The sequence below is a fragment of the Hippocampus bargibanti genome, linkage group LG14 (assembly GCF_051943395.1).
Source record: "Hippocampus bargibanti isolate YZ-2025 linkage group LG14, ASM5194339v1, whole genome shotgun sequence".
Taxonomy (NCBI): domain Eukaryota; kingdom Metazoa; phylum Chordata; class Actinopteri; order Syngnathiformes; family Syngnathidae; genus Hippocampus; species Hippocampus bargibanti.
This window is the reverse complement of record NC_142747.1, coordinates 16978089-17001811: the sequence shown is the minus strand read 5'-3', so window position 1 is coordinate 17001811 and position 23723 is coordinate 16978089. Positions and strand designations below refer to the sequence as shown.

At 39.5% G+C, this 23723-nt stretch overlaps 1 protein-coding gene across 1 annotated transcript in view; it reads left to right on the top strand.

Annotated features, from left to right (window-relative positions):
* Positions 1–23723, top strand: part of schip1 (schwannomin interacting protein 1) — a 214881-nt gene that overhangs the window by 59145 nt on the left and 132013 nt on the right. The window contains exons 6-8 of the mRNA XM_089014456.1: positions 20703–20767; positions 21780–21851; positions 22132–22267. Coding sequence (XP_088870582.1) covers positions 20703–20767; positions 21780–21851; positions 22132–22267 — 273 coding nt within the window. The remainder of the gene's footprint in view (positions 1–20702; positions 20768–21779; positions 21852–22131; positions 22268–23723) is intronic.

Genomic DNA, 23723 nt, shown 5'->3' with positions numbered 1-23723 from the left:
TACACGTCAACAAATCATTTTGGGTGAATTTGTGAGGACCTTTCTGAAACTTTAACAGATACAGATATAGACCCTCTAGAAGCCTTAAGAATGAAAAACTTGTAAGGACCGGCCAAAAGGTCCACACTTGTCAAAAATGTCCTCATTACGTATGGTATAAAATGTTAGTGGTCCTCAAAAGACTAGTCGTACACACACACACACACACACACACACACACACACACACACACACACACACACACACACACACGCACACACACACACACACACACACACACACACACACACACACACACACACACACACACACACTCCTACCCTGATAAAATGCATTTTTCCATCTCATTTTACAGTCATTCTTTTAATAGCAACTCCATATGAACACAATCTAGTTCTGTTAGTTGATTTTGTTAGCTCGTCGCACTCCGAATGGCAATGCCAAAAGTGAGTGTATTGGAGAATCTTAAAAAGAAACACAATTATAGACGGCAACTCATACTCACAAATTTGATGTATGATCCTTACACACCGAGCAACTGCATCCCTGGTGTTCTTATAGAGAAATAGTGTTTTCAGGCTGGGTCTATTTATGTTTTCATAATTTCATAATAGCACTTTTTTTCTTGAGAATTAAACAATATGGGTGGGTTTAAAAATACACTTAAAATAGTAGGTTGAGGAAAAGGATTCTTCAGCCCTCATTTGTATTTCTTTGAAGGTGTCGGACATTTTGTTCCTCATCCGAAAAGCTTCATCAGCAAACTAAAGTTGTGCTGGTAGCTCTGTCTCTCTCTCTATATATATATATGCCTAATGGACAGAAGTGGTGATGCCTGACCTCGACTTGGATAGGTCCCTGTTCTAAGGTTGGGGGAGCAGTGGACTGCTCCCTGAAGCTAATCTGTCTGATTATGTTCTCTAACTGGCCCTGATTGCCCCATGAGCTCTGGTATCACCTTATCAGCATGACAAAGCCTATGTGGTACCAAACTAAGAAGTCTAAGCACGATCAAAATTGAACCTCAAATCACCATGGCGATTTAGTGAAGGAGGATGAAGTCCAAGATGGCACCCGAGTAGTCACCGATGCGTATGTGGAACTGCCGCAGCTTGGAATTGAAGTGGATTTACGTGTGACAGGAGATGTGAGACAATCTGTTTTCGTCAATGGAGGCTACAGCTTCGTGTTTGCTTTCAACCTTTAGCTTGTAGCAGACGTGCACAATTCACCATGACGTCCCTGATCCAGTGGTGTAAAGGAAGCTTTGATCCTCTCCTCTTTCATCTAGAAGAAACAGGAGAGGGTGCAGAAAGTGTTGAAAGTTGAATGACTGACTGTCTATGTCTACGTGTTGTCATATTATGTAGTTTTTTTTTGTGCTTTTGACTTCAAGATGGCTCCGCGAGAGTGGCTGCCTTTCCAACAGCTTTGTTTTTCTACTTCTTCCTGTCCTTTCCTCTTTAAAACTTCCTGTCCTTTCTTTAAAACTTTTTTATCTTTTATTCTGTTTCTCCAGAAGTTCACAGGAGGAATGACCATGACACAAAGCATCCTTTAGGATGGTCTTCGTTTTTTTGTGAACAGCAGGATTCATACAGTTCTTACAGGGAAGCACGAGCTCTGCCCATTTTTTAATGACCCTCTGGTGTACTTTCCCGTGAATCACCGTACTGCTGCTGTATGGAACATCTATAGAAAGATCCCAGCTTTTTATTAGGTGATGTTGTTTCTCCCGGCTAACTCAAAGAAAGTCTTTGCTCTCCAGTTTGAGGACAAGCGCGAGAGAAAATGTATCATAAAAGTCTTAACGACAGGTACACCTGATGTTGTAGCCTGTGGTCAGATACATGCTAATGTATTCAAAAGTGTGTCTTAATTGTCAATATATCCATGCGGACGACTCGCTCGGATTTGGCGCCCATACTGATTTATTCCTGTCATCCGTCAGGACAGGAACGGGGGGCGTACGTCCGCCGGTCACTTGTGTCTTTATGACATGCACTTAATCCTCCGGAGGCTCGGTTCTCCAAGTGTTTCTGCTTTAATTGAAGCGGGTTGTCCTGCTCGAGAGACAGATGTGTTACTGCAAAGTGAATTATCCTTCACCTCAGTGCGATACCACTGGAGATTAATTGCTCCTGTGTGGAGTGTTTAGGACGGCTTGTTATGCAAACACGTACGCATTCGTATACGCGCTTGCTGGAGACAACTAATTACTTTTGTAAAATTTTGTCCTTTGCAAAGTGTTGCACTGTTGCAAGTTTGACAGACGACACTATACAGCGGTACGTCAATAGTGGACAAGAGGGGTCCATTGTTCGATATTTTTCAATAGTACAGTGATACCTTGGCTTACAAACTTAATTGGGACCCAGACAGTGTGTAAGGCGAAAAGTGTGTATCCCAAAAATTAATTTCCCATAGGAAACAATTAAAATGACAATAATCCGTTCTCAGGTCCCCATAAAACATAATTTTCTACTTTCTAATTTTCTAAGCCTTAAAACTACCCAAAGTATACCTCATTTTATGTCTAATAAATGTGCTATGGTATTATAATTAAAGAAATAAACTGTACTGTATAACAAAGTCATTTTATTTACCTTTGTGATGGTCGTTGATGGCTTGATGGAATGAAGTTTCATCAGCATTAAACACATGAGGAACCTAACCTTCTTCTTTCACCATCTTGAGGAATGATCCCTTGTAGGTGCTTTCTCTGTGACAATTGTATCTAGTTCCTCATCAATTATGTTCTGTTTAGCTGGGTTGATAGCTTTTCGCAAGTGTACAGATGGTTTGTGCAGGTTGTTTGTGGAGCCTGATCGATGTGATATTTTAACCTTGCAGTCTACATTTTGCCTTTGAACTATCAAAGTTGAAACCCTCCCACTGTCGTCTGCCTGTCTCTTTAATGTTTAAACCACCCCAACTCACTGCTGCGTTCTTGACCAATCACGTGGCTTTAACCGAAGACTGGGGGCGGGGAATAGAGGACAAAAACAGTCGGCTGCCATTTTTGTTGTTAGAAGACCGGACTCGTTCGCGAACGACACATCATTTGTATGCCATGGTAAAATTCATATGCCAATGTAAAATTTTCATAAATGTAACGTTCGTAAACCGAAAAGTTTGTAAGCTAAGGGGTTCCTAAACCGAGGTATCACTGTATATGTATTTTAGTTACGTATGCATATAATGCTAGGTAAACCCATTGCAGGATTTATTTGCATTGATATTATCTAATTTATGATTTACTGAGTTACGTAACTCATTCGCTGCCAGACAGTGTGCAAAAATGTGTCCATTCCAGTGCTAGGGTTTTTGTCATGTTCACTCAAATTGCAGGACCCACAGTTTTAGGACTACAAAAACATTCAATGCAGCTTAAAAAAACCTTAGACTCTCTTCTTTCATCAGAAAAAAAAGAGTTAATTCCTTAATTACATGGATCTGGAGTTATGTGAGCTTGAATTGAGGGCGGCTTTCCCAAATACAATGCGATGCCATACATACTGGTTTATGTAGCGCTTTAACAACAGCTGAAGCTAGAACAAAGCGCTAACATGGAAAAAAAAGGAAATGCTGCCCCATTGTGGAAAAGAAAAAACATCGCCATCGGCCATAGCCAGTGCTTTATCAGCACCCAAGCATGAAAAACCAAAACCCGAACAAATTCAGGAATGGTGTTCCACGTCATATTTTCAATACATTCATAAGTGGCAGTGAATGAGTTAATGGGGCCAACTTTGTTTGGAAGATTTTTTTAAGTTGTTTCATAAACTTCAAGTCAAAGTGGAAAAACATGTAAAAACATGAATAAAAAAATATCATTCAGCCATATCAGAAACAAATGAAGGCAGACAATATAGTGATACCCGTTTGCATATATTCTTTATCCTCCATGCAAAAAAAGACTTAGCTTTACTTACTCAGTTGCGAAAGAATTGTTCATGGCATATAAATCTGCATTATACTGACCCCTAATGGCCAAAGTACGCACACCTAAAATGCTAAATCCTAGATTGAAATCTCGGTTGAGAAAATAGCCAACCCGTTCCATCTTGTAAAGTTTTATCTAACCTTCAACACATTTGCCTGTTCATGCTATGCGGGAAATGATCATATTTTTATTAACATGCATTGCTTTTCCCCTGAAGGGCAGAGTTATTGCTTTAAAAAAAATGTGTATTGAGACAACGTGAATATTTTCAGAGTGCACTAACGCTCAATAATGTCAAGCATTGCCAAAATAATGACCATTTTTTCCCCCCAAAGATAATTGTATGGAATGGAAAAAAGGTGCTGCAATCGCCTTGGTCTCATCCTCACATTCGATTCTTGACCTTTGGTGGAGTTGGTTGTTTTTGTGCAGTCTGACAAAAGCTTTAAAATGTTTCTTTCTTTCTTTTTTTTTCTTTGTTTTTTGTCCTACCTGTCCTCGAATGTTTGTGATATGTTTCCATGCATGTCGTCAATACCTAAGGAATGAGATTGGATGTGTGCCTTTGTGCCTGTTTGCACCTTCATCATTGTTACGCTTCCTCCTCCTTCGCAACCGATGCATGTAGTTAGAGAATAGCCGCGGGCTATATAGCGCACACACAACTCGGCTACTAGAAATCTGACTATTCTTAGCTCAGGTAATCACAATGCTGTCATTATGGCTCAATATGGCGGAAGCCTGCACCCATCATCAGCAATCATCCGTGCGCCACAGTTTTCAAAAAAGGAACATTTAGGTTTGAAAGAAATATAAATGTGGTGTTTTGCGAACTGCAGGGAAGTGATCGCTTAACATTTTGACTCCGTATGATTCACTTTGTAAAAGTTTCTGTAAAATGGTTTGTCCTCTGACGAAGGACGATATAGACTAAACCAGTAATAATAATAATAATAATAATAATAATAATAATAATCAATTTCATTTATAAACGCCTTTCAAAACTCTCAAGGTCACTTTGTAGTTTTTCTGTGGGTGAGCAGCCAATGTTCACTCAACCCGTAAGTAACTCAAAAAGATAGAAAACGAGCTATCTAGCTAATAAACAGCCATCTAGATAGCTAGCCAGCTAAACAGTTATATAGCTAATAGATAGCTAGCGAGATAGCCAGCCAGATAGCAAGTAGATAGCTAGCTAGATAGCTAGCCAGCTAAACAGTTATATAGCTAATAGAGAGCTAGCGAGATACCTAATAGATAGCCAGCTAGATAGCCATATAGCTGATATATAGCTAGCGATATCGCCAGCCAGATAGCCAATACATAGCAAATAGATGGGAATTAGATAGCTAGCTATATAGTTAGCCAGCTAGACAGTCATATAGTATAGTATAGTATAGTGCCACTTAGCAGTTTTTTTACAACGATACTAGTGCAGCGTGTTCTACCGGAAACAAATTCCTTGTGTGTTCTACATACTTGGCAATAAAGATGATTCTGATTCTGATTCTGATTCTGATATAGCACTTAAGCTTGTTACAGGTACCAACCAGTTGAAATGCACATTCACTAAACCATTCATTAGGGAATGATAAAATATCATTTTTTAATACATTTAAGTCATGCATTACATTCATACATAGTACATAGTATTATTAAGAATATTATTATTATTATTAATAATAATAATAATAATAAGTTGTTATTGTTATTGGTAGTAGTAGTATTTATTAATCAATTAATTAATATTATTATAAATATTGGTTCATATAACGCTTTAACAACAGCTGAAGCTGGAACAAAGCGCTAACATGGAAAAAATGGAAATGCTCGTGGAAGGGGAAAAAAAAACATTGCCAGAGACCTGACCAGCGGCATTCCCAGCACGAATGAGTCAAAAGGAGAGAAAAAAAAACAGTTTATATCTTTGGATTTATCTACGAGAGCCATGCCAAAAGTTAATGAGGAGTCGGGTCAGGAGGAACAAGAGGCTCATATCGCCCCTCCCCCACCCTTCGGAGGCCGTTGTCATGCCCGCGCATTTGCAAATGTCTCCGACAGGCGTGAAGGCTTGTTTATCGCCAGATTAATTGCCTTTACGGCATTGTTTCTCCCTATGAATGGCACCGCTTCTTTTAATGAACACGCCCATGTGCCTCCATCGCCTTCCTTGCCACCTTTGAAAGCGTATCCGCTGCTTAACGTTCGTCGCATGACCTCACACAGGTGACTGACGACATTCATGCGTGCATGCGCTTCGTCTTTTAAAAAGGCCAGTGACTACTGCCGAGTTGGTTCCGCACGAGTGCCTACCGGCAGACCAAACTGTGACTTTAATCATTTCCCGCTGAGCCGAGGAGAGTCACGCCGGGCTTTGGTCAGCATGAAGCAGTGGGCAGGCACAGACGTGGGACATGAGAGCCATCCAAAGTCGTTGCAAAGAAAGGAGAGTGTTTGGTTATAGGAGAAGAGCAAATATGAAATATGAAATATTCAGGATGTGCTTTTCTTCAAGAAGAGACGATTCAAAACGTGTCTGGATCGTGGTACGGTTCGTTTTGATTTGACGTGCTCGCATCTTTGAAAATAAAATTATTTAATTCAGGTTGGTGTTCATGACCTAATCATTTTAAGCGTTTTAAGTCATTCACTGCCATTCACAGATTTATTCGGGAATTTAAAATATGACATAGAGCCCCATTCCCGAATTGGTTCGGGTTTTTGTTTTTTCATGCTTGTGTGCTGATAAAGTGCTGGCCATGGCCTGTGGCCATGTGTTTCTTTTCCACAAGGGGGCAGCGTTTCCCTTTTTTGCCATGTTAGCATTTTGTTATAGCTTCAGCTGTTGTTAAAGCGCGATATAAACCAATATATATGTATTGTATTGTATTATGAACGGCCACCCTCATTTCAAGCTCATATAACTCCAGACCCATATCATTTAGGAATTAACTCCTTTTCCTGCTCAAAGAAGAGATTCTAAGGTTTCTTACGCTGCATTTAATGCTTATTTAATCTTAGAACTCAGTATTCTGTTGGTCCCGGAATATTCGAGGAACAATGACAAAAACCCTGGCACTGGAGTGTACGCATTTTTTTTTCACGCCTGACAGTGAATGATTTAATCTATTGTTTCTATGTAGTTATTTGCATCAGGCATTGCAATAAAAATGATTGATTTGCAAATTCTAAAGAACGTAAACCAAATTTTAGTCAAACTGGACCCTCCGCACACTGCACACCACCTTTTCCAGCTACCGATCCATATGCACCAAATCCAGCAGACGTTTAAAGAGCAAGTCATTAACTCTGTAAACAGTAAGCCAAATATACAGTAAAGTCTCGTTGTATCGATATTCAAGGGAGTCCGAAAAAATATCGATATAACCGGGACTATCGATATATCCGACCCTGTTTGCATGTAATTTTCTCCGTGCGTGCATAGAAATAGCATCGATATAACCGGGACTATCGATATATCCGATATCGATATAACCAGACTTTACTGTAACTGTATAGTGCCTTTTTGCATTTTTTAATGATGATACTAGTGCAGCTTGTTCTACCAGAGACATACTCTTTGTGTGGTCTACATACTTGGCAATAAAGATGATTCTGATTCTGATTAACAATACTTTTATATCGTCATTGTCGGGTGGTATACTCCCAATGCCAAATCCCTTGTTTTACTTTTACCTCACCATTTCTTCCCTCATTTTCTTATGACTTCTTTGCCGCGCTTATTCTTTGGTTCTTTATCTGCCATTAATCAGCCCTGCTCTTTTCTCTCTTTGCTGATATACTTCATTAAACCCGAATCAGAGTTCGGTCCAGTGCTAATGGACAGTCTCTTTAACTCCGAGTTCAAGCATGGGGCCATGATTCTTTCTACAAGTGTGTGTCCACGTTCATCTGCAACCTTGTAAACAACCTTTTATTTGTCACTTGCGTGACAGCCATTACGCGACCCAACCGTCAAATCACATTGTGCTTATACTGTGTGTACCTTTTAAAGGGATATGCTACCCGGTTCCGATTTTGGGTTCTGTCATCACAGGGATGCTGAATTCCGTTGTTTTGTATTGGACTTCCTTCATTGTAAGTAAAAGATAAGCACTGTTTATTTAGAAGCATGTGTTTTAAAGGACAACCGACGTCTCCGGACAAGTTGTGTCCATAATTTGTAAAATGGCTTCAAATGACTTCTACTGAGCGTATTTTAATAAGATTCCACCGCATGTCGCTATATTTAACATTTTTTAGACTCGCTCTGAATATTCTCAGATTCCGAGAATATGCTTTCTTGTTACACATCCAGTTATGAATATGATTCAAATAGTTCTGAAGAGGAAAGCATACATGTTTGCAATCGATTAAAGAACGTATTCCATGCCAGTATGAGGCAACATTGAGGGGAGATGTCTCAACGGAAAGGAGGCACAAAATGGTGACCTCCTGTGACCACCTCCGTGTCCACAATCTGATAAATTCCTTATATGGAGCTTGGACGCCCTCTTCTGGCGGATTTTGGGTGCAACACGAGGTCCCCAGACCAAACAAGTACAGCAAAATACATTCACGTGATGGAAGGACCGCTACAATGCGTCTTTTTTTCTTTCGTGACGTCACGTACGGACTCGTCACCAACTCAAAAACAAGACTTTCGGAATATTCAGCACGAGTCTCAAAACGTAAAATATAGCTATATGCGGTGGCATCTTTGAAAAATACGCTCAGTAGGAGTCATTTGAAGCCATTTTACAAATTATGGACACAACTTGTCCAGATACATCGGTTGTCCTCTAAGTAACATCAACAAAATGTTTGCTTGCAAAATAAAACCCCGAATTGGATCATATCAGCCAAACTAGCAGACCCCCGGGGGAATTTGTAATCATTACTAGATATGCATTGTATCAATGTAGATGTCTACATTTGACCATAATGCCTAATAAAACATATTTTGTAGCATGCATTTACTTTCAGCTCTTGACCATGTTTCTATCTATATATTGACCCCCCCCCCCTTCCTCACCCAATCCATCTTTTCCCTCAACCAAACCACCCACCAGTCAATAGTTGTTGTGAGTAGTTTTGCTGAGCCCTTGTAGAGGACTACTATTGAACGCTGTTGTAAAAGGGGCTGCTTTATTGTGTGTTTGTCCTGGCATATTAATGGCCGCCTTTACAGCTCTCTGATTACTACCCAACGGGGAAGCTGAAAGTGCTAACTATATACGTGGGGGGGGGGGTGAGAAAAGTGATCCTCAGGTACCATGACAGTGGAGGGAAAAAATATTCTGATCGGGAACACTTACGCTGCGTTTTCAACTCACAAGATGTTCTTTTACATTTTGAATAGAATACAATAGTGCTATCAATATGATTTCAATGTTCTAATTTGTATAAAATGATTCAAATTAAAAGATACAAGGAAAAAAGGAAATATATTCTAGTCAGTGTGCAGTCTGAGTAAAGTGTAGTCTTTTTAAATCAATGTTTACATTTTCTTCAACTTCAGTGATTATAATTCACTCCAAAAACATCTGAGCATATTAGTTTCATAATTCCTCAAGACTAAATACTCTCTTAACTATATATAGTACACAAAGCAATGGCGGGCGGTGGATTTCATAGCTAGGCCTTCAGTAGTGCTATGTCTGAATCAATCCAGACTGAAAAATGTGTGGTTTGATTTACTACAAGTCCACTCGAGGGTACCATTAGCTAGGAAATAACTGACCGACCTTTCTTCATGATGTCCATTTCTTTCTTGAAAAGTCCGTCTTGAAAATGGCTTTAACAGTATATCTGCAACCAAATCCATTTCTTCTCCCCCTTCAACCATTGTGGGTTGACAAATCCTCTATAAAATCAACACCGAAATATATTAGTTTATGCAGCTCGCTACCGTGCTAGCTGTGGCCAGTATGCTCTTATGACTACGATTAGCTAGTGACTAGCCAATCGTGTGACTCGCCAATCATAGTTTGCGAAAACTCTGACATTTCCTACACCTTCTAGCAGGCCTAGAGGCTGGGTTTATGCACTACAACTTCTACAGATTTTGAGTCCCTATGGCGTCGGCTGGATTTGGGCCCCCTTGCGATTCTGCTAGAAGCCACCTAGAACCTCTTTTCAACATGACTGTGGATGCACAGGCATGAGTAAGAAAGAGAAAATGGTCTTTTTCCACGGCAGATGGTGCGATGCTTTGTGGAGCTTTGTTTGGTGACTAGCATCAGTGCAGAAGGAGGTTTGTGACAGATTCTTGGCTGTGAGGTGAATGGACCCACCGCTAGCTTCAAGGTCGATTCATAATTATACTGGCTTACCTGGTGTTAGGCCAAATGGCCCAGAGTAGTTGATGCAATTAGAAGAGGTCAGCATTGTTGTTGTTCCGAACTGTCTCTCTTTGTGCTGTGATGTATTTTTTTTTTTCACCTTTTAGATTTCCGGCAGGGGTTTCAAAGAACGCCGCGTCCTTCATACGGTCTATTGTTTCTAACTTAACTTCATTCTAACTCATTCACTGCCATTCCCGAATTTATTTGGGAATTGAAAAGCGTGCTGTGGAGCGCCATTCCCGAATTAGTTCGGGTTTTGTGTTTTCTTGCACGGGGGTGCCGATAAAGCGTTGGTCAGACCTCTAGCAATGTTTTTTTTTCTCTTCCACGAGGGGGCAGCATTTCCCTTTTTTTCCATGTTAGTGCTTTGTTCCAGGTTCAGCTGTTGTTAGAGCGCGATATAAACCAATATGTATGTATTGCATTGTATTTTGGACAGCCGCCCTTTCAAGCTCATATAACTCCAGGCCCATAGAATTTAGGAATTAACTTTATTTTCTTTCTTTCACTACAATTCTGAGGTAAAATTTGGAATTCTGAGTTAAAAGTCAGACTTCTGAGTTAAAAGTCGGAATTTTGAGTTAACAGTTTGATTTCTGAGTTAAATATCGGAATTCTGAGTTAAATTTCGGAATTCAGAGTTAAAAATAGGAATTCAAAGTTAAAAGTCAGAATTCTGAGTTAAAAGTCGGAATTCTGACTTAAATGTGTGTGCGTTACATCAGGGTAGAGAGAACGCCGGTGCATCTGGCTGCCGCTGCTCACCCGCAGAAAAATAGTTTTGTTCTTATCCTATGACTGTAAAGTGTCATTGAGAGTTTTGAAAGGCACTTATAAATTGAATGTATTATTATTATTATTATTATTATTATTATTATTATTATTATTATTATTATTATTATTATTATTATTATTATTATTATTATTTATTATTATTATTAATAATAATATTATTAATATTATTATTAATATTATTAATATTTTCTGATGAAAGAAGAGAGTTGAGGGTTTCTTACGCTGCATTCAATGTTTATGTAAACTAAATAAAAACGCAATATTCTGTTTTGAGTGACAATGACAAAAACCCTGGCACTGGATTGGACACATTTTTGCACATCTGGCAATGAAGGAGTTAATTAGGCCGGCTAACGAACAACCGTTTTGGGGGAGATTTTAAATGTATCAAAGTCTCACTGCCAAAATAAATAGTGCAACTTTTTCTGCAATGCTCTTCTGACTTTTCCTACAAACTAAACATTCATTAATTTTTTTTTGCTCATCAAATATAATAGACGAGCCTCATAGTGGCTTCTAGGAACATCTGGCATCCAATAATTGTGTTATTACTCCACTGCATGTGTTTGAAAATGGGCTGGTTTGCTTGTAAAATAATGAATATTTTAAAGGGTATGTTTTTTTGTTGTTGTTTTTTTTTTTGGAATGGGAATTTATGACATTGACGCATGAAGCATTGCATAAGCTTAATGCCAAAGCTGCCTTTGTATGTATTTTTACAGTGATTTTCAACAATTCTTTTGCAAGAAGTGGAGGGATAAAGTTTTTGGATGAGCAAGTTTCCTGGCTTCACTTCAACGCGGGAGGACCACTTTGCAATTACACGGTCATTGCTTTAAACGTCTGAAAAGCCTCGTCCACCGTAATGGCCCTTTTGCATGGCGTTTTTGAAGTCCTTTCAAAAGTTGCTTCATTGCTCTTTGGCAGTTTTGTCTTCGAGGGAGGTCAAAATAGGATCCATTTGGCACTGCGTTAATTGATGTAGATTTTTTTATTACAGTAAAGTCTCGTTATATCGATATTCAAGGGAGTCCGAAAAAATATCGATATAACCGGGACTATCGATATATCCGACCCCGTTTGCATGTAATTTTCTCCGTGCGTGCATAGAAATAGTATCGATATAACCGGGACTATCGATATATCCGATATCGATATAACGAGACTTTACTGTATTAGTATTATTAATTACCATATTTTCCGGTGTAATGGGGTGACATTTAGTGTTCAAATGTAACACTAGTTCTCGAAACTTATCAGCAACAGTGCTCCTCACTCCTTATCAGGAGTTATCCGGACCTCACAAAACCATTGAAAGAGGAATTCGTTTGTGTGCATGGTTACCCGGACCTCACAAAAACTTTGAAACAGGAATGTGTGTGTGTGCACATGGAGTTACCCGGTCCTCACAAAAAAAATCCATGAAACAGGAATGTGTGTGTGTGTGCATGTTGTGTGTGTGTGTGTGTTTGTGTACGTGCGCATGGAGTTATCCGGTCCTCACAAAAACCATGAAACAGGAATGTATGTGTGTGCATGTTTTTGTGTTTATGTGTGTGTGTGTATATATAATACAAAACCAATTGCATTTATCAGGCAAACAAACACAGCTGGCCAATGCGCTGCGGTGCTGGATGGCGACCCAAGCGCGTGCTGGCTTGGATGTTGTTGCCAGCGCTTCCCGTCGAGCTGCTCATCAAGCACCAACAAACACAGCCAAAAGTAGCATGAAACTATGCATGCCAGGATATGTGGAAAACTATTCTGTTTGTCGCATGTGGTGCGATTTCAAGGACGAGCGTAAAAGGCCCAAAGAGTTGAATAAAGAGCGGCAAATCAGAGAAAACTTGAACATGACTTTGTGTTTTTATAGGCCGCCAAGTTATTTGTCTGCTTGTGCATTCATCTTCTCTCTACATCTGTCACTCCACTTCCTCGACTGAGTTAAGGGACATTTAAAGGAGTGGCAGAGCTTTTTAAAACGCCAGCGTGTGTGCGTGGATGGGCCAGAAGTGCGAGGGACAGATTTACACTCCGAGATGAAGGCCATTTGCCAGGCGGGTCATTTCTCTTATTTCTCTGTTTCTTGGGGTGGACGGCTGGCTTTGGTCCAATTTAATTTCTTCCAGGCCTAAACACTTGTTCGAATACTTCTAATACTTCATTCTCACCAATAACTGCAAGGTCCATTGTCATGGGTTTTTGATTCAATTGTAATTATGTACGCCCGAATTGAAATGTGCTCTGATATAAACATACTGATAGCAATTTTACGGCGGGGCAAAAAACTTCCAGGCAGGTCTTATAGGAGCTGTCGGTAAAATGTCAGTTGTGAAAAATGACATGTTAGAAAGAAACAAGCGCCATTTTTAAGGAGTTTTTGTTTTTTTCGTCACTGGTCAAAAATATCCTCACTACGTATGGTATATGTTAGTTTCTCCATTTTAACTCATTCACTGCAATCCCCGAATTGAAAATATGATGTGGAGCGCCATTCCCAAATTACTTCAAGTGTTTTTTTTTTCTTGGGTGGCGATAAAGTACTGGCCAGATTTCTGGCAATGCATTTTCCCTTCTACAAGGGAGCAAAATGTCTCTTTTTTCCATGTTACAGCGCTATATAAACCAATATGTATGTATTGCATTGCATTTTGGACAAACACCCTCATTTCAAGCTCATATAACTCCAGATTCATATAATTTAGGAATTAACTCTTTCTTTCCGATGAAAGAAAAGAGTCTAAGGTTTCTAACACTGTCTTGAATGTTGATGTACTCCTGTAATTCAATAGTCTGTGGGTCCTGGAATTTGAGTGACAGTGACAAAAACCCTGGCACTAGAGTGGACACATTTTGCACATCTTGCAGTGAATGAGTTAAAGTCAGAATTTTCAATTTTTTAAGTCAGAATTCTGAGAATAAAGTCATAATTTTCAGATAAAAATGATTATATGGCCAACTTGTTTTTTTTCTTCCTCTTTGGTCCTAATTCTCCTCTTCTGTAGAGGGCAACGATTGCAGTGCCAGGTCCAGCATTTTGGGTGAAAATACAATACAATGCAATATGATACATATTGATTTATATAATAATAATAATAAGAAATTTTATTTCAAGCGCCTTTCAAAGCTCTGAAGGACACTTTACAGTCACAGACAAGCATAGATAAAATAATAAATAGTTGTTAATTCGCTGACAAAGTGTCTTGGACAAGAAGCGAACCGCCCGACACCTAAGAAGTACAGATGACGGCTGAAGAAACCTTTTCATCAACAATAAATAGAATAGAATTATAAATAGAATACAATAAATAAAATACAATTATAAATAAAAACAAGAGATAGAGCTACATAGAAAATGCAATTTTAAATAGGTGGGTTTTGAGATGGGATTTGAAGGTGGGAATAGAATCGATGTTACAAATGTTGGGAGGAAGTGAGTTCCAGAGTTTGGGGTCAGAGGAGCTGAAAGCTCTGTCCCCCACCGTCCTGAGACGGGCAGGGAGGGGGCACACAGAGGTTGTAACATAAGCTGAAGCTGGAACAAAGTGCTTAAAATGGACAGTTATCATATTCAGGAAATAAAACAGTCACAAAGAGTAGAAATGACTAAAACCTTGGCACTGGGAGTGACTTGAGTTAAATGGCAAGGACCATCGTAATGCATCTGTTTGGATCAAGCTAGGAGCTGTACCATCGCTTAATTTGAAGAGAAGAAAAGAGCTATCAAATAGAAACAATATTTTTTTACGATCCTGTCATTGAAAATGGGAGAAGCAGACATCGCTTCAAAAAATTCTATTATGGAAAGACCAAAGGGCCAAACGGTGAACGATAGTAAAGAATGACATGAACAATAGCAGGTGGTCGTAAAAAAACCCAAGTCTGCACTGCAAAGTCAATATAAAAACAATAAGCAGTATAAAAAGTGAAGAGATCATATCAGGTTAGCCGGCAAGTCGCAAATAAAAACGTAAAATATACAGAGTGGCAGCTTTTAACTGTTATAAAATTGTTTTTTTTTCACTTCATTTTCACGATAGTGTCCACGATAATTTTGCACCCTGAAAGAGATATCATGAGTAATTTCGCCACCTCTTCCATCACGCTGACATCCCATCTATCTGGGTCCGCGACATCTCCTTGCTGCTCGTTTATGTTTGTCGGGGTTAAAGGTCTTGTTTCTGTCAGAATCGCTTTCCTCCAGCCGTCCCTTCCCTCTTTCCCCAGTAGCGGCTGGAATCTACCGTAAATCCAACAAGACGCGTGCCAACACATACGTAGATCGAGACCTGTGCACATTTCCACATGACAATCGATACAAGCCTACTTGGCACTGCCGAATCCCCAAAATGACTCGATTTTCTGTCTATGTTTTCTTTAAAGGACAACCGACACCATTTTTTTGTTTCCTAACTGACATAGAAAACGTTTTATAGCATCTAAAATACCCAAAATACGCAGGCTGATATTTTTAGTGAAATGCAAAACACCAATAAAAATGACTTAAAGTGTCCCAAAGCGACTAAGATGGCGGCCATGATTTTTTGGGCGCCATCTTGTGCATTTTCTGGGACGCTACATTGGAGTCCTGACGACTCGAATTGATACCGGAGGACTTCTTTAATCGATTCGAAACATGTATGCTTTCCTCTTCAGAACTATTTGAATCATATTCGTAACTGGATGAGTAACAAGAAAGAATCTTCTCCGAATCTGAACTCTCTGAAGCCATTGTTTTGATTCTGGAGCAAGGCAGTTTGTGAAGGAGTATCCTGGCGTGATGTCACGAACAAGGGGGCGGGACTTCTGAAACTCTGCATCTCCGAGGTCATTTTGAAGTAGTTTTGGGACACTTTAACTCATTTTTATTGGTGTTTTGCATTTGACTAAAAATATCAGCCTGCATGTTGTGGGTAATTTAGATACTATAAAACGTTTTTATGATGTCAGTTAGGAAACAAAAAAATGGTGTCGGTTGTCCTTTAAACCTCAAATTTCTCTCTCTCTTTCTATCTCTCTCTTGACATTTTTGTGTGTTGTCTCTGACGCAATTTCTGCATCTCTTAACTATTTTTTTAGATAGAGTAGTTTATTGCTCCCATTTCCAGATATCATTTAGGAAACAAAAAATGGTGTCGGTTGTCCTTTAAACCTCAAATTTCTGTCTCTCTCTCTCTCTCTCTCTCTCTCTCTCTCTCTCTCTCTCTTGACATTTTTGTGTGTTGTCTCTGACGCAACTTATGCATCTCTTTATCTATTTTTAGATAGAGTAGTTTATTGCTCCCATTTCCTCCTTGTCCATTTCTAAACCTCTCGGCTGAAAATTCCCACATGGCACACATTTCAAAATGCCATGCATCTGATTGAATACGTACGATGGAGGGTGAGTGATGCACTTGAAATGAGAGCGGCAGCTGTCTTTTCGGAGGCGAGATGGGAAGATAGACATAGAATTCTTTATTCAAGGAAAACAAAGCATTAGTGACACCGACTCTCCACAAAGATCAGATCACACAAAGGTTTTGTTATCTCCAGCTGGGCCTACGTGTTCATCCTTCCAGATTCTTCTTTTCATCAGACTGCCACCGAGCCAAATGCATCCGAAAGAGGAAAACAGCATGTTGAAGCAATCATTGATCACTAATCACAGTCCTTGATTCAATCTAATGAGCTACTTGTTCCTTCTGGGAGGCCACGTAATGAGAAAAACGGCACTGGCTGCACTCAACAGCCAAAATAATCCCCCCTATTTTCAATGTGAGGAAATGAGGGACATTAGGCGTTTGAGTTCGTGGAATAATTATTTGTGTTCAATTTGAACTCTCTGTGCATGTGGAGCGACTAAATAGGGCACAGGTGTCAAAGTCAAGGCCCGCGGGCCAAATCCGGCCCGCCACATCATTTTTTTCGGCCCGTGACAGCAAATCAAACTTGTTAAATTCCATGATGATTGCTAAAATCTGAGCCAAAATTTCCTATTTTTGGATGTCAACCACAATAAAAGTCATTATTGTTGACTTCAGATTTGAAAACGAGTTATTCATTAATTTGCTGTGTGCTCTATATGTAATATTTGAAGGGATTTGAACATTCTAATGGGTTCCCCAAATTCATAACGGCCCTCGAGAGGAAACCATAACTACAATGTGGCCCGCGTCAAAAAATGACTTTGACACCCCTGAAATAGGGAATGCTGATTGTTTTTTCTTTCGAAGCAACAATATATATTTTTTGGTGTGGTTGTCGTTTGCACTGCAATTTAGAGAGCATCCTCAATATATACAAAACACGTGGAAAGGGTCATGTTTAAATTCACTTTAAACAAAAGAAAAAGGAAAAAATACAGTGACAAAAACGTTTTAATTATCATTTGAATGAGTACACCTGACCGAAAAAAAAATCCATTTTATCACGAAATGTATAATCGGCATAACAATCCATATGAATTTTAACATTGAAATATGCTATTACAAAATGCATTTGACATTACATTCTAACTTCATACAAACCCGATAAATATGACGTAAAAAGTTATTTTAAATAAGTCCGTATTCCCACACATATGTTTTAACCCGACTTGACAATAACTTTAACTTACTTGACTTGAATGAAAAAACATTAGACAAAGCATGTTTTCTTATGAGGCGTTGATTCAGACAACCGACGCCTTCGGACAAGTTGTGTCCATAATTTGTAAAATGGCTTCAATTGACTTCTACTGAGCGTATTTTACAAAGATTCCACCGCATATAGCTATATTTCACGTGTTAGGACTCGCGCTGAATATCCCGGAAGTCTTGTTTTTGAGTTGGTGACGAGTCCTCAAGTCACGTCACTGAAGGAACGCCCCTGACTGAGAAAGAACACATTGCAGCAGTCCTTTCATCACGTCAATGCATTTTGCGGTACTTTGTTTGGTCTGAAAACTTTGTGTTGATCCGTGTTGATGGCGGAATTAGAAGGAAAACACATAAATAACGCCATGGTGAATCTTTGTGTGTTGCATCAAGCATCTAGTATTTGATATTCGCTGACAAAAATTCTAAGGAAATAATCAGCCCGTTTCCACGGACTTTCTCGCCATCTTCTGCCTCTTTTGGGTGCTTCATCCCCCCCACCCCCCACCCACCAGATACCTCAAAGTGACACGGAATAAATTATTTAATCAATTGCAAACATGTATGCTTTCCTTTTCAGAACTATTTGAATCATATTCATAACTGGACGAGTAACAAGACGTCTTGGCGTGACACCACGAACAAGAGGGCGTGACCTTCTGAAACTGGCCACGTCCGGTTTCAAATTGAAGTATTTTTTTAGACACTTTAACTCATTTTTATTGGTGTTTTGCATTTGACTAAAAATATCATACAGCGTGTTTTGGGTATTTTAGATGCTATAAAACGTTTTTCTGATGTCAGTTAGGAAACAAAAAAGTCATGTCAGTTGTCCTTTAAACCCAATAAAGTACACCACATCACCAAGAATAAACATGCGAAAAATGTGTCTCAAATCCGTCAACAGTAAGCATCATTACCTTATTCGCTGCCATTTCCGAATGTATTCGGGAATTGGAAAGCGTGACATGGAGCGCCATTCCCGAATTTATTCGGGTTTTGGTTTTTCATGCGGGGCGTGCCGATAAAGCGTTGGTCAGATCGCTGCCAATGTTTTTTCCCTTCCACGAGGGGGAATCGTTTGACTTCTGTCCATGTTAGCGCTTTGTTACAGCTTCAGCTGGTGTGAAAACGCTATATAAATCAATATGTATTGAATTTTGTACATCTGGCCCCATTTCAAGCTCAGATGACTCCAAACCCATATAACTTATACATTAACTATTTTTTTTCTGATTAAAAAAGAGAGTCTAATGTTTCTTTCGCTTCATTGAATGTTTATGTAGTCCTTAAAACTCAATATTCTGTGGGTCTTGCAATTTGAGTGAAAACTAGAGTAGACATATTTTTGCACATCTGGCAGTGAATGAGTTAAATATAAAGTAAACAATCCAATCGCATTCGGCAATTCGAATTTTCCAGCCATGTCTTCTCAAGTTGTCTGCTTTGTAACAGCCACATAGCATCCACCAGTCTGTACAATAATGGCACATCAACCCGCTAATGTTGCAGCTCGCAGGGGCCAACGTTGCACTCGAACCACTCGACTCGCGGCCTCGCCTGAGCCCCCTTTGGCTCGTCAAGGAAGTACTGCTCCACTTAAACTTTGTTGCTCCCTCGTAATTGAATTAGTCTGCTCAATTATGTAGAGGCATCCTTGTCCTCATTAGGATGGAGCTGAATGGGGAAGAGATGGGGCGTGAGAGTTGATCGGAGGCGGCAACAACTAGGAAGTGGGAGGACTTGGTGATTTTTTTTTTCTTTCTAATTGTGTGTCTCAACATTTCCTCCAATTGTGGTCTCGGTACCGTTCATCTTTGTCCTCCATAGGCTTGCCTGGGTTCCTTATTCGACCTATCGATCTATGTAGCTAGATAGATACGAAGCTAGCTAGTTAATAGATACAAAGCAAGCTAGCTAGCTATATAGAAAGCTAGCTAGCTAGATACAAAGAAAGCTAGCTAGCTAGGGAGATAGCTAGCTAGGTAGCTACATAGCTATAGATCGATAAATTGATAGATTTAGCTAGCTAGCTAGTTAGCTAGCTTTGTATATAGCTAGCCAGCTTTGTATCTAACTAGCTAGGTAGCTAGTTAGCTAGCCTTGTATATAGCTAGCTAGCTTTGTATCTATCAATCTAGCCAGTTTTGCATCTATCTAGCTAGCTAGCTAGCTAGATTTCTATCTAGCTAGATAGCTAGCTTTCTATCTATCTATCCGTTCATTCAGCCATCCATCTATTTTCTGTCTATTTAGGGTTTGTTTACTTTTTGAAAGCGAAGAGTAGCTTTTTTTCTTCATTTCTCAGTTCAGATCAATTTTTTTTGAAAAACTTTGCGAAGCAGTTACATTGGAGTCCTGACGGCTCGAATTGATATGGGAGGACTTCTTTAATCGATTGAAAACATTTATGCTTTCCTCTTCAGAACTATTTGAATCATATTCATAACTGGATGAGTAACAAGAAAGCATCTTCTCCGAATGTGGAGCCATTGTTTTGATTCTAGAGCAAGGTAAGACGTCCTGGCGTGATGTCACGAACAAGGGGGCGGAACCTTCTGAAACTGCATCTCCGAGGTCGTTTTGAAGTAGTTTTAGGGACACTTTCGGTCATTTTTATTGCTGTTTTTCATTTGACTAAAAATATCAGCCTGCGTGTTTTGGGTATTTTAGATGCTATAAAACGTTTTTCTGATGTCAGTTAGGATACAAAAAAATGGTGTCGGTTTTCCTTTAAGTGTACTAAGGAAACACATGGCAGTTTTTTCCCCCTTTCATCATGTAAAGTCCATGACGGTTTAAAATGTGGTAGACATGTCAAAATCAGTAAACATGATACATTTTCCCACAAATATTCTTGCCAAGTCACAGAACAATTCGGGCATGCTTAACATAAGCACACTGATCCAAAACACTTGAAATGTTGAATGTGCACTTAACTCAGCTGGCTGCTGTCAGCTAATTAGCGATGCCTGTCCCTCTCTGCATGTCACACAGGAGCAGCTGAAGAGCATCCAGAGCAGCTTCGAGCACACTAACAGTGGAGGCTTCCAGCTGCAGACGTAAGTGGACAAACAGGCACATTGTAACACAGCCATCCTCGCACACAGCGTCCATTAAAAGCCCATTTTGAGCAGATGGGTGGAAAGGGTCTCTTGTTAATTATTGTTCATACAATTAAGGCATCAACATTTTTGAAAATTGGATCTTTTTTTGAGGCGGGGTGTTTTGTTTTCAAGAAAAAAAGGTACTTGTGTCATGTGAGAAAGAAGGAAAACAAACAGTGGAACAGTTTTGTTAGAAGAAAAATATATATAAATAGAAGAAGGCACCTTGTGTCAACACTAAGGTCAATTAGCTTAACTCATTTACTGCTACCCCTGAATTTATTCAGGAATTGAAAGTATGACGTGGAGTGCCAAGACGCCTTGCATTGCTGGAGAATCAAAACAATGGCTTCAGATTCAGAGAATATGCTTTCTTGTTACACACCCAGTTATGAATATGATTCAAATAGTTCTGAAGAGGAAAGCATACATGTTTGCAATCGATTAAAGAATTTATTTCGTGCCATTGTGAGGCAACATTGGGGGGCAATGTCCCACCCAAAAAACAGGCACAAAATGGCGACCTCCAGTGGCCACCTCCGCTTCCACAGGCTGATAAATTCCTTATACGGAGCTTGGACGCCCTCTTCTGGCGGCTTTTGGATGCAACACGAGGATTTCAGACCAAACAAGTACAGCAAAATCCATTGACGTGATGGAAGGACTGCTACAAAGTGTCTTTTTTTAGTCAGGGGCGTTCCTTTAGTGACGTCACGTACGGACTCGTCACCAACTCAAAAACAAGACTTCCTGAATATTCAGCGCGAGTCTTAACACGTAAAATATAGCTACATGTGGAGGAATCTTATTAAAATACGCTCAGTAGAAGTCATTTTACAAGTTATGGACACAACTTATCCGGAGACGTCGGTTGTCCTTTAAGGTAAGTTCTGCAAAATGTAGAGTACTGCAAAGACTAATATTTTAGCTGATATACTTTGTGTGTGTGTGTCTACCTTTTCCGCAGTGAGGACCTGACGGTGGCTCAGGATGACAATGTCAACATGAATGTCCCACCCTATGAGACCAAAGTTTTGATGTGAGTCCGTCTTAAATTTCTCCAACAACACTACAAAAAACTTTTATGCCCCCCCGCGCTTAAAACGTTCTTGCTGTGATTTACTCAAGGCCGGACGACATAAAACTGACAAACTGATGGATGATTTCAAGAGAGATAAAGAAAAAAAAAGAAAGAAAAGAAACATTTTATAGGCCGAGGTAGTAATGTGACACGAATACGTGGAGATGTGGATTTACTGGAAGGAAAATTGCACTTTTCAGAAGAAAAAAAAACTCTTCCTCCGTGATTGTTTGTCTAGCATCCAGCGAGCCTGGCGTGACTTCCTCCAGAGACAGGAAGCGGACAAGAGGAGCCCCTCTCCGTCTTCGCTGTCTTCCTCGGACAAGATGAGCATGTCCATCAGTATGGCTACCCTCTCCGATGGCAGCACCCCGGTAAGTCATGCGTTTTTTTTTTTTTTTTTTTTTGCATATGTAGCGGAAATTCCCCCTCGTGCTGCTAGTGGAATTTTTGATGATGTTTGTTTTCATCTGGCATTTTGGGTGAAGTGCTGATAATCTTTACTGGTTCATTTCTTATCCTACTTTGTACTTATCTCACTGGTAAACTTTTTTTTAAATGAAGAACAACAAATAACAAACATGATTCTCAGCATTTTACACTCTTACTACTACCACCTCAAATATACCGTAATTTCTGGATGAAAGAGCACACCTGATTATAAGCCTCACTCAGTACATTTTTAAAGGAAAAACCATTTTGTACATTTATAAACTGCACCTATCTATAAGCCGCGTGTTTATAAAGAAAGACGGTACCTTAACTTTTCTTTCATAACAGCAACACAACAAGCATTCCAGCCCAAACAGGTCTGGTTAAAAAAAACATGCCGGTTAAAGTCACTGAGACACAGCAGTAACACAGCAACAATACGTTAGCACTCGCTAACAGGTCAGGGTACAAAAGCATACCAAGTTGCTGAGACACGGTAGAAACACGTTAGCGGCCGTAAGAAGAAAAAAAAGTCTGAATTAGCTGTTTGTTGCATAAGCGGAAGGGTTCAAAGCTTGTGTTAAAAGTTGTTGCTTTTAGGCCAGAAATTACGGTAATAATGAATATTTTATTAAATTATGACAAATCTGGTTAATGTGCTGAGAGAATAATTTCAGGCAATCATTTATTGAATGGAACAATATTTTCCATATTTTTTCTGTGGTTGTATGTGTTTTATATTAAAATGAAACATAAAATAATAGTAATAATAATGAAACATAGAGTAAAATACAGGTAATATTCAACTGACGACCGAGTTCCGTTACGACCAAACGGTCGTAAGTCAAAATGGTCGTAAGTCGAAATCCATTACAAATGTTGAATAGAGACTCTGGGGCGAAATGACTCGCCACGGTCGATTGCTGTGCGAGAGTGAGATGCTGGCTGGCTGGCTGGCCAAAATTGTCGTACGCGTTGCCCGCCTGGTAGCGCGTTGCGGTGCCAGGTGTAGAATAAAAAAATTAAAATCAGGTCTGGAGGTCGTGGTCATAAGTACGGATGGTCAGCTGCTCGTAAGTCGGATGTTACCTGGTTGTAAGTCGGATGTTACCTGTATCATGTTGTCAGATGTACTTTTGGAAAATATTTTATTTGGTATGATCTATATTACCTTAAAATAATAACTACCATATTTTCTGCCTTATATGGCACATCTAAAGGAAAAGATTATTTCAAAAGCTGACCATGCACCTTATGTATCGAAAACGTTTTAATATGTCATTCATTGAAGATATAATGCGGTGCACCTTATGTATGGAAATATTTTTAAATACGGCATTTGTTGAAGGTGCGCGTTTTAGTCCACAAATTCCTTTTTTTTGGGGGGGGGGAAATGAA